Raw genomic sequence first — 16,699 nt, 5'->3', positions numbered from 1 at the left:
GATGGGATGGAAGGTGATTTTGCTGTATGGGTCACTGCCTCTCACCCCAATGGGGAGAAGGTGAAAGGGGAGGTTGCTGTGTGGGAATCACTGCCTCACTCCCTTGGAAGGGTGCAGGGGGTCAATGTCTCACCCCAATAGAGAGGGCATGGGGGTTACTATGGGAGTCACTGTCTGACCCATGGGGATGGCATGCATGGGGTTGCTGTGGAGGGCACCGTCTCACTCCATTGGGATGGGATGCATGGGGTGCTGTGGGGGGCACTGTCTCATCCCCATGAGGATAGGATGCATAGGGGTCACTGTCTCACCCCAATAGAGAGGGCATGGGGGGTTTCTGTGGGGGTCATGGTCTCACCCCTCTGCAGGGGCGGCTCTAGCTTTTTTGCTGCCCCAAGCACAGCAGTCAGGCTGCCTTCGGCAGCATGCCTGAGGGAGGTCCGCCGGTCCCGCGGCTTCAGCGTATCTGCCGCCAAATCCACGGGACCGGCGGACCTCCCACAGGCATGCCGCTGAAGGCTGCCTGACTGCCACCCTCGCAGGGACCGGCAGGCCGCCCCCCGCGTCTTGCCACCCCAGGCACGCGCGTGGAGCGCTGGTGCGGCCGCTGCCCCTCTGGGGAGTTGCTGTGGGGGTCACAGTCTTACCCCCATGAGGTGGGTGTGGGGGGTTCCCGTGGGGGTCACTCCCTCTCTCCTTCGGGGAGATGATGAGGGGTCAGTGTCTCACCCCAAAGGGCAGAGGGAGTGGTTGTGTCAGCCTCTTCCCGCACGCCGACCGTGTGGGGGTGGGGGGGGGGCGCTAGGGGCGGGGATATACCAAACGGGGTTATGCAGAATTGGTGCGGGGGGAGGCTAGAGGCTTGGCGCCAGCTCCCGACTGAGGGTGGCGAGGCTGGCGGCTGGGCTGGGCTGGACTCAAGAGCGTGGCGCGGCCGCCCCCGGGCAGGGCGGCGGGAGGGGCTCACCTGGCAGCTGCTGCCGCTGCGGCTACCCGCCATTTTGGCTTCCTGTTCCTAAGCGACCGGGGCTCCTGGGGGCGGGGAAAGAGCAAAGAGGCATGAAAGAGGAGGGGGAGGGGGACGAGGGCGAGACCGAGGGGAGGGCCAAGGACCGAGGAGCCGGGAATTGGGACGGGAGGGGGACGGGCTGCTGGGGGGCCGGGAGCGGACTGGGGGCGGGATGGGGCGGCGGGGGCGCGCGCAGTTAAGAATCTCGCTCAGCGGGAACACGCGCGCGCGGGGATGCGAGGGGATGGTGTGGGAGTGACAGCGATCGGGGCAGTGTAGGTCTGGGCATGTGGGCGAGTGTGTGGGGACATGATGGGGGTTTGTGACAGCGCTGGGGACAGTGGGGATTAAATAATGTGCTAAAACGGACTGGATGCTTAGCTAAAAGAAATACATTGGCAGGGCGTAGCAACAAAGAACGTGGCCCCCACTGAACATATGTCGGGGCGGGGCCCCTTACAATGCAGAAACTGGAATGCGGTATTTATTTTGCTACTTTTAGGGGGCCCCTTCCTTGCGGGGCCCCCTCCGGTCAGAGGGTATGGAGGGTTCTCGCTACGCCTCTGTACATTGGTGCTGGAACTAGGGGTGTGCTGCACCCCTGGCCTGGCTTGAAGTGGTTTCCCTTATATACAGAGTTTACTGTTTCATTCAGTAGCTCTCAGCGGCCCCACTATAAAAATGGTTCCAGTAGCGCACCCCTGAAGAACTAGCAAAGGTCTAACAGTAGAGTGGTACCCTGAGCCCCCACAGTGGCCCATGAATTGAAGGCAGATCTAGAGGGGTTTATAGAATCATAGAATATTAGGGTTGGAAGGGACCTCAGGAGTGTGGGAGGGTAGTGACAGGGTGCTCTGGTATGAGACCTCAGGGAAGGGGAAACCTGAGAGCAACAGAAAACGCTTGACATCATCTTTGGCTTTACTGGGTCTTGGTGATTTATGATCTTGAAAGACAGGATATTTTTGACTGCCCTGTATTTCTGTCATTATTTGAGTAGCAACCATAGGTGTTCTTGGCAGTTGGGCAAATATTTGTGAACTTTAATGTACAACAAATTTATACCACTTACACTACTGATATGCAACTTACAAATCACCTTCACACCTTAATACACATATTCTGTGTCCAGTTCCTTCAACACATACTTTGCTGTGAAATAAAATGCATTCAATTTAACACAGGTCTTAAACCAACTCAAAATATTTATGACTTCCACATGTGCAAGCAGATGTTGCCATGTTATTTGTACTACCATTTATGCTACATAGATTGAGTGAAAAATAGCATAAGGCCATTTCCAGGGACGGAATATATATACATGTGGCACAATGGAAAATGATCTAGCTGTAATAAAAATCTGTCTGAAGACTTGGAATTATATTTAGAATTTCAGTTATATGGAGTTAACAGAAATAGGTGTTATAGATCATGTGCAATTAATAAAGAATAAGAATTGTACATGCAAATACATAAATAAACTACCACTCATGGAATTAATTATGTGCATGTCTCTGCTTGTTCAGACCACTAAAAAAATGGATGGAGTGTGTGTGTGGTGGACGGGTGGAGCTACAAATATATTGCATGAATGAAGCTGTCATAGAAAAGTTGTGCAAGTAGCTTCCATTCCAGCCAGGTGGCTTTAGACAACTGAAAATCTTAAATAAGAAAAATTAGATTTCTTAAGAGTACATAAATAACAGCAGGAAAGTCTTTAATCACTCATTTTAGCTGCTAAAATACCTCTTGGGATTTGGATTGAAATGGTGCCTTACTGCTGATGAGAAAATGCTTGAGAGGCAAACAGCTATATAGAAAGACAATCTATTCATTTTAGATTTCACAAAGGAACAAGCTTTAAATCAACACAACAACGTTATTGTTTGGAACTCTGTAAGGGGAGAAGGGCAGTCAAAAATGGGAACCATGCTTTCATCTATAATGGTAAAATGAAATTTTCAGCAGCTGAATTTTTGAACACACTTTTAATGTGAAGATGCTAATCTAAGGAGAATTAGTTATTCCAGCCTGGAGCTTGAAGTCCTTATTCAGGCTCCCACTTAGACAAATAGAACTTGAAAAGAGTATATTTACGCTTTTAAAAACTAATCAAGTATTTTAAATAGTGAGTACATATAATCTTACCTCCTACAACCATCACCTGCCTGACCCCTTCCCTTTGGATGTTTTTTTCCTCTATTGTTGGATCTATCACTTACATTTTAAGATGTTCATGGTTGTGACTTGTTATTTTTGTGTATTGTGATAAGTTTTAACACAGTTGTGCGTGCTATTAAATGATCACTTTTGTTGTATTTTGAAATGTAAGGTCAGGGCTTATATCTGGTTTTATGTTAAGTCACAGCTACAACAACAAGCCATACATGCTCCCTCTTAACAGTAACATTATCCAACAGCATTAACTTCCACTCTGCTCCATTTTTCCAAAGAGTAGTATGAGCAGTGAAGCATGGTACCAGTGTAACAGTTGTGATGGGTGTGAGACATACCGGGCGGAGCACAATCCAGACTAATGAATAGCTGTGTCACCCCTGCCCTGTAACCTGGGGTGCCCTTTACAATGCCCTGCTGATGTGGCCTCCAACCTGAACTGCTCACAAACAGCCTCCAGCATATAAGTCACTCCCAGCTATATTTGTGTGTGCAGCAGCCAGCCAGCCACACCTTGGCTCATACCAGCTTTGGTTATGCTACAGGGCGACCCCAATGCCCCATTCCCAGAAATGTATGTCCTGTACTGCCCAGCCCTCTCCTAGATAGAACGAATATATTAAGTCCGTTATTCCTTTAGGGGAATGATATGCCAGTTTATTGTTTTAAACAGTTATTCAGACATTTCAGTTTAAACACACTGGATTAGACAAAACAGTAAAACAAGTTTATTAGTTACAAAGAGATTTTAAGTGAGTACAATTAATGATGCATCAAAGTAAGAAATGGTTACAAGAAAAATAAAGATAAAATGCTTAGTGGGGCCTAACAACTATGTTAGATTCAAAGCAAAGTTTTCTCACAACATGCTTTCAGCAGTCTTACTGACCAAACTCTTTAGGTTAGGAGGACCCTCCCCCACAGTCTAATGGCTGCTTCCTTTGTCTTTTCAGGTGCGGAAAATGCAATGGACAGGGAAAGAGAGAGCAGTGTCTTGGGATGCCTGTCCCTTCCTTTTATAGTCCTGTTCCCACTTTGAGAAGCATTTCCAGCTGGGAGCAAGGTGACAGGCAATCTGTGTGGAAGGAAACTCAATGTTGTTTCTTTGCTAAAACAGAATTTTTGCCCCTGCTTGCTTTCCTGACAAAGAATAGCCATTTAGCAGTAATGGTCCTTTAACCTTGTTTACATCTGGCTGAAGTGACAGTTTGCCCTTTGTGTCTGAGAAACAGTTTAGCCATCTCCCCGCAGACTTATCTGGCAAACATACTTTTAGTCATGATCTCAGCTTATGTTTATAACTCATGTTTATATGCTGCTATGTGCATTTTGCCATGATATTTTTGATCAGCAAATTATGAATTTAAGTGATAGCTCACGAGGCATACCTTATAAAAACATTATTACAATAGTGTGTAGAGTGTGAACACGGGTATATTCTATCACAATGGGGAAAAGAGGCCTTCACTATTTCTGATTTACAGTAGCAGCTCAGGCTTTTCATGTGGTAACAGCATATGGCTCTCAGGAGAAACTTTGATCTTCCACATTTTACTGCCATAAGACTGCCAGGCCAGCCCTACAGATTCGTCATGCTGTAGATATCAGGACTTGAGAGGACCACTGGGTCATCGAGACTATTCCTCTCTACAGTATTGGAAACCACACCATTTCATTTGTGGATCTGTGATACCCGACTTCCTTATCTCTCTCCAAGTAGCCCTCCCTGACTATCCTTTTGTAAAGCTTATAACGTCATCCAACCTCATCCTCCCTGGCACCACCTATGCCATTAGTACTGGGCCAATGAATTCTTCTATGTTAATGACCATCAACATGCCCCTGACATTCCCCCACAACTTGAGGTGCTGCTCATGCAGCACAACACCCCTTGGGCGGGTCTCTTTGGACAATCGAAGACTTAGCATGCAGTAGCCCACTCATTCTGGTGGCCGCAAAGGTGACCAAAAGGTTCTACAACACCTGCAGTCAGACTAAGATCTCCTGAAGCAAGCCTTTCAGCCTCCTGACACCCCTACCAAACTCTGGTCACATATACGCCTTGATTTCATAGTAGAACTATCAGAATCTGAAGGATACAACACAATAGTAACAATATGGATCGACTCACCAAAATGGCACATTTTATACTATGCATATACTTCCCGACTATGGATCTTGTCACACAACTCCTAATTATTCATGTTTTTTGCCTCCGTAGCCTCGCCAATCATCTTACCACAGACCGAGGCTCCCAGCTTATAACCAGATTTTGGAAGGAAGTGTTTCACCTCCTGGATGTGCATTCTAGTATATCTATCTCCCATCACCCCCAGATGGATGGCCCATCAGAAAGGCTTAACCAGGTAGTAGAACAGTATCTGAACCACTGCCAAAATAACTAGGTTGTGTTACTCCCATTAGCCAAATTCGCTTATAATAACACAGACCTATTTTGGTCCTTTCTACTCCAATTATTTTTATCATTCACAGTTCCATCCTTCCCTCATACATGGCAGTTCCTGATGCCTCAGATCTAGTACAGTAACTCCCCACTTAACATTCTCTCGCTTAATGTTGTTTCGATCTTACGTCCCTACTCAGTTACAGAACATGCTCCATTTAAAGTTGTGCAATGCTTCGCTATAACGACTTTTGGTGCCTGCTTTGTCCACAGCTGGCAACCCCCCCACATCAGCTCCCCTATTGGCCCCCCCACAGTGCCTCCCACCCGCTGGCAGACCCTGCGGATCAGTGTCTTCTCCCTCCTCCCCCCGCCTCCTGCCCGTGGCAATCAGCTGGCTTGCGGCCTTCAGGAGGGAGAAGGGATGGGGGGGGAGGAGCAAGGACTCGGTGCGCAGTCTCCCCCTCCATCCCCTGCCTCCCAAATGCCGCAAACCAGCTGATTGCCATGGGCAGGAGGGAGGGGGAGGAGCGAGGACATGGCACACCTCCCCCCTCCCTCTCCTGCCTCCTGCCCACGGCAATCAGCTGGCTTGCGGTGTTCAGGAGGCAGGGGAGGGAGGGGAATCCTGTGCCCCGAGTCCTCGCTCCTCTCCCCTCCCTCTGCCTCCTGAATGCTGCAAGCCAGCTGATTGCTGCGGGCAGGAGGCAGGGAAGGGAGAGGGGAGGAGCGAGGACATGGCGTGCGGAGTAAAAGGGGAGGAGGGCGGGGGGAAGAAGAGGTGGGTTAAGGGTTGGGGCTTGGGGGAAGGGGTGGCGTGGGCGGGCCGAGAGTTAACCCCCCACCCCGGTGCTTGCAGAGTAGGGGAAGCTGCCGCTGCTGCTGCGCAACGTGCTTCTCCTAGCCTACAGCACCTTCAGCCTCCTTGCCTGCCTCACTGTTTCCAGTGCCAGTGAGCTGTGCCTGTGTGGGATAAGGCGGGGGCACCTCCCAACTATAGTACTGTACTGTACTGTATGGCAAAAAAAAAAAAAAAAATTCTCTGGAACCTAACCCTTTACATTCATTCTTATGGGGAAATTGGATTTGCTTAACATCGTTTTGCTTAAAGTCTCATTTTTCAGGAACATAACATACAACATTGAGTGAGGAGCTACTGTACAAACTAATAATAAGACTCAGTCTAACCCCGTGCTTAATTTGTAATGAAAGAGGTGCTGGGGCTCAAGCAGGTAGGTGCCGGGGCTCAAGCAATTTTCTTACTTTCATAACTGACGCAGCAAGCCCAGAAGTACTGGGGCTATGACCTGCCAAGCCTAGAGGTGCCGGGGCTATGAACTGCCACGCCCAGAAGTACCGGGGCTATGAACTGCCAACCCTAGAGGTGCCAGGGCTCAGCCCTGGCAAGTCCTGGCACAAATTAAGCACTGGTCTAACCTAAGGGAGCACCTGGAAGCTGCCAAAATAACTTACAAATGTCACATTGACAAATACCCCCAAGAGGCCCCACCTCTGAAGGATGGTCAGAAAGTTCGGCTGTCCACTGAATATCTACACACTGACTGACCTATGCATACATTGGACTATTAATACAAAGGCCCTTACACCATTCTTCAACAAATAAATTTGGTGGCATTTGAATTTGCAGCTCCCTAAGTCCTTGAAGATCAATCTGGTATTTCATATATCCTTCCTGAAACCTTTAGTCAACAATTTATTTCCCAGCTGGTGTCCAGTGCCCCACCCTGGTTCAAGTACAGGACCACAAAGAAGTACATAATTTGGGATATTCTGGATTCCCAAATATACAGAGGAGCATGTATTTGAATGTCTGGGAAGGTTTGGGGACCTGAAGAACGCTCTTGGGAGCCAGTTCATCTTGTTCATACCCCTGCAAAAATTCAGGCCTTCCACAGTGATGATGCTGAAAAGCCTGGCCTTGGGACCCATGCACAGGGGGAGGAGCAGGTAGCATCAGGTGCCACAACTCTTGAGCCCAGGCCTGCAGGGTTACCAAGCAAGACCCTTACCCTCTATTACACAGTGGTGCAAGGCCAGATGAGGGAACTGCAGCTGATATCCCACAAACAGGGGTATACCTACTGACTCAGAAGGATCAGCTGACTAACAGCAGACTGCTAACTGGACACTTCTTAGCATGAAACTTCCTGTTCCTGTCACACCTTGGCCTTGTTTGAGCAACTCTGACTCTGCTTTGACTCTTGGTGTGGCTTCTAACTCTGGCTCTGGTTTTGACCCCCTGGTGTGACTTCTGGCTCTGACTCTGGCTTGGAATGACTCCTGATCCCAACTGAGTCTTCTCTGGGTTCTAACCATTAGGTCAGACTGCCCACATTACTGGCCCTAACACACAAAGTTAGCTTAGCTAATTTCAGTCAGAAAATTGCTAGTTTAGAGTCATATCATAGTCAGTTTTTTTTCAGCAGACCTCCCCATTGAAATCAAAGGGGAATCCCACTGAAAAACTGATGGCACAATACAACCCTTGAAATTTAAACCTCAGCAAAGTGTTATGAGAAAGGTATTATTTGCTCAGTAGCTATGAAGGACATTTAAAACATGATGTTTAGTGATTGATATTTTTAATCACTGAAACACAGTCTTCTGCTAAATTGAGTCATTCCTTAAACGTGAACCTCTGTTTACCCTGAGTGAAACCTAGTGCCTTATACTGCTCTCACTGAAGTCAATGGCCAAACTCCCATTGACTTCAATAAGTGAAGGATCAGACTTTCAGTAACCAGATTGTTTGTACAATAAATAATAAAACCGCCACCCTTTATTTGGACCGTCCTGAGTTTTTTAAGTTGGTATTAATTTGAGTGGACAGAGTACTGGACAGGGAGTCAGGAGACCTGGATTCTATTTCCAACTCTGCAACTGATTTGCTGTGTGACCTTAAGCATGTCATTTCATTTCCATCTCTCTGTTTCCTCACCCAACATTTGTCTGTCTTGTCTATTTAAACTGTAAATCTCTGCCCTGAAGAGCTATCTGTTGTATTTGTACAGTACCTAGCAAAATGGGTGTTTGATCTCATTTAGGGCCTAGGCCCTATTGTAATACAAATAATTAATAGTAGTAATAACATAAGTTCTCATGCAATTAATAAATAAGGGAAAGAAATCTACGTGAGAAAGGCTTTTCATTAGGTACTTTTTTTCTCCTATAAATGTTTTTTATACCTATATTGTTGTTGATATGCTCCCTGATCTACCTGGATATTTATATTTAAAAAGTTATATCAAGACCACCTACTTATTTCACAATGCAGTTGTCTTTTTTTTAAAAAAATAGATTGAATAATTTAGAACAGAAGAACTTATAGTAGTGTTCAGATGATATATTGGGAACTGCATCATTAGGCTCCTAAATTCCTTTGAAAATCTGGCCCTCTCTCTTTTTTTTCTTCAGTATTAAAATTGAACAAAAGCCGAATTGGGTCCTTTGTACAGGTATTTGTTAACAAAGAACTAGAGAAAGTGTTCCATAAAACGTACAAGCCAATTTATAAAGGGAGTAGTGTTGTCTCAGACTTATTCTACCTCCAACGTTATTCAGCGTATACACAGTAAAAGCCATGAACATTTTTGTTCTCTCATCCATTACACAGCTATCTCCTGTTTTGAATGTAAGAAAAAAAAATCTGGTAATCTCAAATACTGTTTTGAAGTAACTGTTGGCAGATGCTAGCTTCTCATTAGTAAACTCCGAAGCCTCTTGATCAGACCATTACTGAACATAGTGTGGAGTACATACAGTATACCGATGATAGTTTGTAGTATAGGCATTACCGCAGGATCCTGCTTGTTTGGTCTCTTCACTGGACAAATGTTCTTCCAGTAGTTGGACATGTCAGAGCTACCCTATCTACTATTGAGAGATTCCAGAAAAAATTACAAAATCCCCAGAAACTCAACTGTGCTGAGCCAATAGGGCTCAGACTACCCTGGAAACTTTTTCTACAAAATTTCCCAATCTTGCTAACATCATTTCAGCTCCATTGGTGCCAGCAAATTGTTGGGATATGGGTGGCATTATGGGATGGGGAACGTTTCATGTTGAGAGCTTGACCCTAGATGCCAGAGATTCCCCCATGACACATTTCTACCCCACAACACATTGTGAAAATTTCCTAAACGGCATTATGCCAGACAGTGGTGCAGGGCACAGTGGTATACATTACACTTCACATCAACACAAGCTCTTCTGTTGAGTGTGCACAGCACCAATGCAAGCAGTTAAGCTATACACAGCTATGCATGCGGCCAAGCAATACACTAACTTTGTTGACTGTACACCAGCATAACTTGTGTCAACCAAAGTCTGTAGTGTAGAAATGTCCTGAGAATCTTAGTGGAGATGGGTTATTTCTACCTACAAATATATAACCCCAGGCCATCCAAACTGTCTCTAATTAGGTCTAAAGGGCACAATGTTAAAAACACCAGCAATGGCCAGCAAGTCATCTTCACTATGGCCTATAACGTTGCTACCACTGGTGGACATGAGCCAGCATTAGCAAGAGTGAGGATTTTATTTAAAGTGATGCTAGTAAGGTAACAGATTTTCCCAGCAAAATCACAGCGAAGGAAAAGAAGGAAGCAATCTTTCCTCCCACAAAACCCAACTCCTTATCTTTGTTGGAACTGTTTTTCTTTGCTTCTTCTATTAAATTAAATGACAAAAACAACTCCAACATAGAATAGCTTCATAAAAATTAAAGAATTTTCACTGACCTTCAATACTGCCCAAAAGACTCAGCTAAATCCCCATAAGTCTTTTAAAAACAGCTTCAACAAAGCTAGAAGACAGCTCCCACTGAATTTCAAAATGGCTTCAGAAGTTGCCCCAGTGGCAATTCAGCTTCCACACAGTCTCAGGTAGCCCCAACTAAAATTTAAAAAAAGGCGTTGCAACACTTCAAAGCAGCTCAACCATACAAAGCCGTCATAATTCATAGTTCTCATGGAACAGTGGGTGAAGACAAATACGCCTGCAGCCTGCCTTCCAGACAACAGCGCAACTAGACAATTCTACTTTCAGTGCTCTGATGGCCTTCTGTGCTTTACAGTTGGTCTGTAAAGCCCTTTCCTATGTACGCCCGGACTGAACTCCTTGAACCTCAAATGGGTAGCTGCATTCAAACTTCATCAGTTTTAGGGACCATACCATTTTGTATTAGGAGAAAGAGAAAGAAACATAACATGGAGAAGGGAAGTTTTAAAAAGTCATTGATAAGAGGAAATAGTGCTCCCGGCTTTATAACTCCAGCACAGAAATTCAGCTGCAGGTAAATGAGAGAAAGCATCACCTTCCTTCTGTGACATTCTTTGCCCCATAAAAAGTACTTTCCCTTTAGTGTGGTGCTCTGGGGAAAAGAGGTTAGGTGAAATCCTGAGCCCAATAAAGTAAGTGGAAAAACTTCCATTGACTTAAATGGATTCAGGATTTAATTCCTTATTATAGCAACACTGTTTTTTGCTAATGCCTTCCCTGCTCTGCTGTCTCCTCATCTGCTCTTCCTGCTATTCCACTAATGCTTTCCCTCTCCTTTATTTTTATTTGTTCTACTCCACTCCTTTAAAACAAAAGGTTATTAGTAGAGAGGGCCTCAAACATAATGATATGATACTAGGATAGGATCAATTCAAAATTGGAGGATTTTTTTCTGACCCAAAAGATAAATATTTTTACTTAGCTCTTACTATATAGAGAGAGTTTCATCTACACACCTCAAAGTATTTTACAGAGGGAGCTATTTTAATCCCCATTTTATAGATGGACAAATCAAAGCCCAGAAAGCTGAAGTAATTTGTCCAAGATCTCACAATAGGTCAATGGCAAAGCCAGAAAAAAAAACAAAAAAAACTAAAGTATCCTGACTCCCAGTCCAATGCCCAAACAGCACTGCCTTCTGTGATTTTTTTTTAAAGCTTTTAGGTTGTGATGTATCCTAAGAAATTTGAGCCCCAAAAGTAATTTTTTGAGACAGTTATCAGTGATTGAAAATCAGTATGTAGAAGGGAAATGCCATTCAGAATTAATTCTAAAGCTGTTTCCATGATTCTCTAATCCTGAATTCTGAGATCAAGTGAAGAACATTATTTTATAATAGAACATGGTGATATTTTCTCCCCCTCAAAAAACATGTTTTGCATCTCATTTTCAAAAAAGCAGACGTTTTATTATGGAAGAAGTATGTAGTAAAGTAATATACAAAACAGAAGACAAACTGGAAGTTGGGCTATATTTTAGGAACATATTTTCACATGTTCAAATATTTTCATATTTAGGTGAAAAAGGCATAACATATAAAATGGGAATTTTTAAAGAAGTAAGTAATGAAAATCTGAATGTCTGGATTGTGCAGTCTCGTGTTGATTTTGAACATTAAAATATATTAACTCTGGAGAATGACTGATGGGACTCAATTGTCAATATAAATATTATGAACTTGTTCAACAGTAAGGGGATTGTTTGGCATTTTGGCAATGCTCAGAGTGCAATCAACCATAGATTATGAGTGCCGTTAGACAATGTGTGTTAGTGCATAAAACCGATCAATTATCCCCACTGGCTAGGTTATTCTGGCACTGGGACTGAAAACTTGTTCTATCGTGAACTGTATATACCTCATAGATACATATGAAATATGTCATTGTTTCTCTTTAATTACTTTAATATAAATTGCAATACCACCCATAGCTAGCATGGGAATATCTGCTCTACAATTTTCACACTTCTGTCTTATGGGTTGTGAAACTTAGTTGGGTATTAAAAGAAGCACTTTAGAAAACTGGTGTGTATCTTGAACATGGTGCAACTATTAAAAAATGAAAAAATGCTGTGTAGCACTCTAATTAAGAGTTGATAGGTCTATCTATAGGCAGTTTTCAGTTAACTCTCAAGTGAAATGCTCATATGTATAGTTTATGTCTCACGCCACTATAGGCTCCAGGGCCGGAAAGGAGCATCATCACCTACTCTGTCCTCCTGTATAAGACAGGTCATAGAACTTCCCCAAAATAATTCCTAGAGCATAGTATTTTTTTTAAAAAACATCTAATCTTGATTTAAATATTGCTAGTAATGGCAAATTTACCACAATCCTTAGTAAGTTGTTCCAAGGGTTAATTACACTCACTGTTAAAAAGGTATGCCTTATTTCCAGTCTGAATTTGTCTTGCTTCAACTTCAAGCCATTGGATCTTGTTATACCTCAGACTGCTAGATTGAAAAGCCCATTATCAAAATATTTGTTCCCCATGTAGGTACTTATAAACTGTGATGTGTCACAAGTGTTATGCCTCAAATCTGAAATCCTAGACATTCAATAGTGCTTTTGCAGCATTTGTGTGTACCCTGTGGTGCTTATGAAAGTGAGAGAGTCAGCATATATTGTTGACAAATACTCTGCAAAATTCCATCCACAATTCAATCAGTGCAGCTCTATCCTGACCTCTGCCATCCCTGCTATTCTAGTCCTAGTCTCTTCAACAGACATGGACAATTCTGCCAAAGTGTGTGCCCTGCCAACCTAGTCATATGAAACTCAGCAGCATCAAGGAAGCTTGTTGTTGAGAGCTACACTGGAGTCTCCCATAAAGACAAAATATTTGAAAAAGGAAAACTCATTATACTCATCACCCTACAGAGCACTCCACCTTATTCAAAATAGTAAAAGACCAACTTTTCTTGGACAAAAAAAGAGCTATTTTTTTCATTCTTGGTTCTTAATCAAACTCAGAGCTAAATTTAAAACTGACACATTCCCTTTCTTCATTGATATGAGCCTTAGAACAGATGGATTTTTGTATATTCCTTGCTATAAATCATATTTCAGCATGTATACCTGAATCATACACTTAATGTCTTGACAATTTAGAGTCATGGCCTTCTGTTAGAACATGTTGTTCAAACCCTTTCCACGGGAAAATATGGCTAAATAGTAAAGACTTTAGAAGGATACGCCATCTCTTCTGTAGGAAGTCTCTCCTCTGTTCCACTCTAAATATGTTATAGCAGTGGTTCTCAATCAGAGGTACGCATACCCCTGGGGACACACAAAGATCTTCTAGGGGGTACATCAACTCATCTAGATATTTGCCTTGTTTTACAACAGGCACTAGTGAAGTCAGTACAAACTAAAATTTCATACAGAAAACAACATGTTTATACTGCTCTATATACTATACACTGAAATGTGAGTACAATATTTATATTCCAATTGATTTATTTTATAATTATATGGTAAAAATGAGAATGTAAGCAATTTTTCAGTAATAGTGTGCTGTGACACTTTTGTATTTTTATGTCTGATTTGTAAGCAAGTAGTTTTTAAATGAGGTGAAACTTGGGGTATGCAAGACAAAGACTCCTGAAAGGGATATAGTCTGGAAAGGTTGAGAGCCACTGTGTTATAGGAAAATATTGCTCATATAGTCACTTTGAGTCCTGGCAATCCTATGATGGACAATGGCAGATGACAAAGTGAATCACAAAGGAGTGAATCCAACAGTTTAAGACATATGTTTGTCCTTGCCATAAGAAATAGGGAGCCATCAAAAGGGGCAAAAATTTTGCAGGTCCACATCATATGGTGCACTGTCTTTACCCATTGAAGATAAATACAAACAAGATCACACGCTTTTTTTGCTACCTGTGCCATAAATTGTCTGAGGGGATAGGAGATTCTACTGAAAGAATGGGCATGTTATAATTAGGAGTAAAAGCTGTCAAATATAAGGTGGGAAGATACACCTTCCAACTTAGAAAGAAAAGGTTTCTTCTCAAGTTCAGAACCAGCATGAACCACAGAAGTGCTGGAAGGTAAAGATGAGGAGAGGAAATGTTGATCACCAGAAAAGGCAAAAAATAAGCATGCCTCAAAGTCTTTGAGGAAGAGTTTGGAGCAGTTCAATTTGAACTAACATAACTAACCACCCCAAGTACATATTTGTCTGAGACCCTACATGCCTACTTACTGCTCACACTGCAGTGGGCTGTGCTCTGTTTTTAGTATACTAGCTAGACCAGAGCTAGCACAGGTATGTCTCATTGAGCTGGGAATTACTTCCCCAGCTTGAAGTATAGATGTACCCTAAAATAGCTGTAGCTTCCCTTGATAGATAAATTGATGCAATACCAGCTTATAAATATATTAGAACAAAGTATAGATATTATGAAATCACAGATAAATGTACAAAAGATATTAAGCTTTGTAAAGGCAAAGTAATGCACTCTGAAATGTTTCATGTTGTGCTCATGAATGACAATACATTTTAAAATACTAGGCTAGAATTACTAGAAAAATCAAGCTACAGTCCTCAATATTAGAGCCTTAGAAATAAAAGCAACAAAGCACACTTCTGCCCAACAAAGGCAGATGTTCCCCCTCAACTATAAAGCAGTCCTCAAATCAATATTTTGCAAAACTTAACTTTTTCCTTGGCAATTGCCTTAATTTCCTGGGTTCCTTTGGGACCCAGAATCTGCTGAGAAACTGCTAAACAAATGAAAAAAAAATGCTTTAGCTTTTTGTGTATTAGTATCTAATTAAGAGTTGATAGCCCTATCAATAGGCAGCTTTCAGTTTGACAGGCATTTAAGCCTAAAACCGAATGCTCATATGTAAAGCTTATATAATTATGTTTTTTGCCAAAATTGTTTTCTTTAGAGGTGCTTAAATTCTACTTAACTGAATTATATTAAAGTAAAAAGCTAGTCTACGTGCTTGAAGCAATTCCTGTAAATGATGTTCTCTCTTTATATTAAGATTTCTGAGATATTGAGTTTGCAGTTAGATTACCTGAGGTTTAGATTTTGGGATGTATATTTTAGAAAACTCCATTTGGTTCTATGCTCTACCATGTACTACAAGTTTGTATGCTCTTGCCAATTTATATCCAGGCTTACCCTATAAGCCAGCATGCTAGATTGTCACAAGTGTATTTAGAGCTTGTTAGAAATAGGGTGCCCATAATCTTTCCCATCAATAATACAGTGCTTTATTTTATATTCATGAGGTAAAAACGTCCATGCCTATAAAAATTACTTTGTTGGAGACAAAAAAAAAAAAAAAAAAAAGCCCTGGTTGTGTGAGAATTTTTAGGATGATAATACAATGATTAGTAACTTTTCTTTTTGCTATACACAGATGTATCTATTCCTTTGACTATTTGGAGCATCTGTCTTTAACCTGGATGTTCATACAAAAGGTAAAAATTACAAATAAGTTTTTCAAAGCAAAATTACCAATACTGCCCATATCATACATAATATCTTCCAAATATTAAGGACCTCCACAAAAAGAACTGTGTATAATCTATTAATCTAAAATTCTGATCCTTCCCCCGGCTGGAAAAAATTAGTATTACAGCCTGCTCTGAAGATTAGCAAACCTGGGCTCTGTCTGAGCAAGAAAAGAACATTTGACACAACTTTTTGTACTTAGATACGACAATATATGCACTTTTGAAATATATAACAGATAGAAATGCAGATGGTTCAGGCTTCAACATTCTCAGTTTCTCTATTTTCAGGTTAATTTGCTGTTGTGATGTAATTTGTTGCTCAACTTCACAGACTCCTCATTAATGTACTGACAAATGTATTATTTCTAGGCATGTCCAGATGAGTCATACTGATACATCATGGTACTTGTGTTCAAAGGGAGGTTTGAGCCCATGTTCCTTAGTAAAAAGCAACAGAGGGTCCTGTGGCACCTTTGAGACTAACAGAAGTATTGGGAGCATAAGCTTTCGTGGGTAAGAACCTCACTTGCATCTGAAGAAGTGAGGTTCTTACCNGAATTATGGCAGTGGCAGCTGTGAAATAAAACTAGAGTAATTCATCTTTCAGTCAGCCCTAAAATGGCATGTCTGAGGAACACCATCTAGTGGGTAACTGTAGTAGAAGCAAATGTGCACTTTGCAAGCAAGTTCTGCTCTTTACTATGTAAGGACCATCTCTGATCCACTCACTCCCACAATTTTTTGTAGTGTCAAGTGTCAATTTTATCCAATGTCATTCAGATTGAAGGTTAAGAGTTTTATTTTGAATCCCATCCTTCAAAAATGCAGATGTCT

The 16,699-nt window shown here is 42.4% G+C and overlaps 1 protein-coding gene across 1 annotated transcript in view; it reads right to left on the bottom strand.

Moving 5' to 3' along the window:
• The window catches only part of LRRC72 (leucine rich repeat containing 72), a 42,572-nt gene extending 41,572 nt beyond the window's left edge, over nucleotides 1-1,000 (bottom strand). Inside the window, exon 1 of the mRNA XM_034759362.1 lies at nucleotides 968-1,000. Coding sequence (XP_034615253.1) covers nucleotides 968-1,000 — 33 coding nt within the window. The remainder of the gene's footprint in view (nucleotides 1-967) is intronic.
• Between the last annotated feature and the right edge of the window lie 15,699 nt (nucleotides 1,001-16,699).

Source organism: Trachemys scripta, chromosome 2, assembly GCF_013100865.1.
Source record: "Trachemys scripta elegans isolate TJP31775 chromosome 2, CAS_Tse_1.0, whole genome shotgun sequence".
Taxonomy (NCBI): Eukaryota; Metazoa; Chordata; order Testudines; family Emydidae; genus Trachemys; species Trachemys scripta.
Note: the sequence above shows the minus strand (reverse complement) of the source record. Positions and strands in the feature narration are given on the sequence as shown.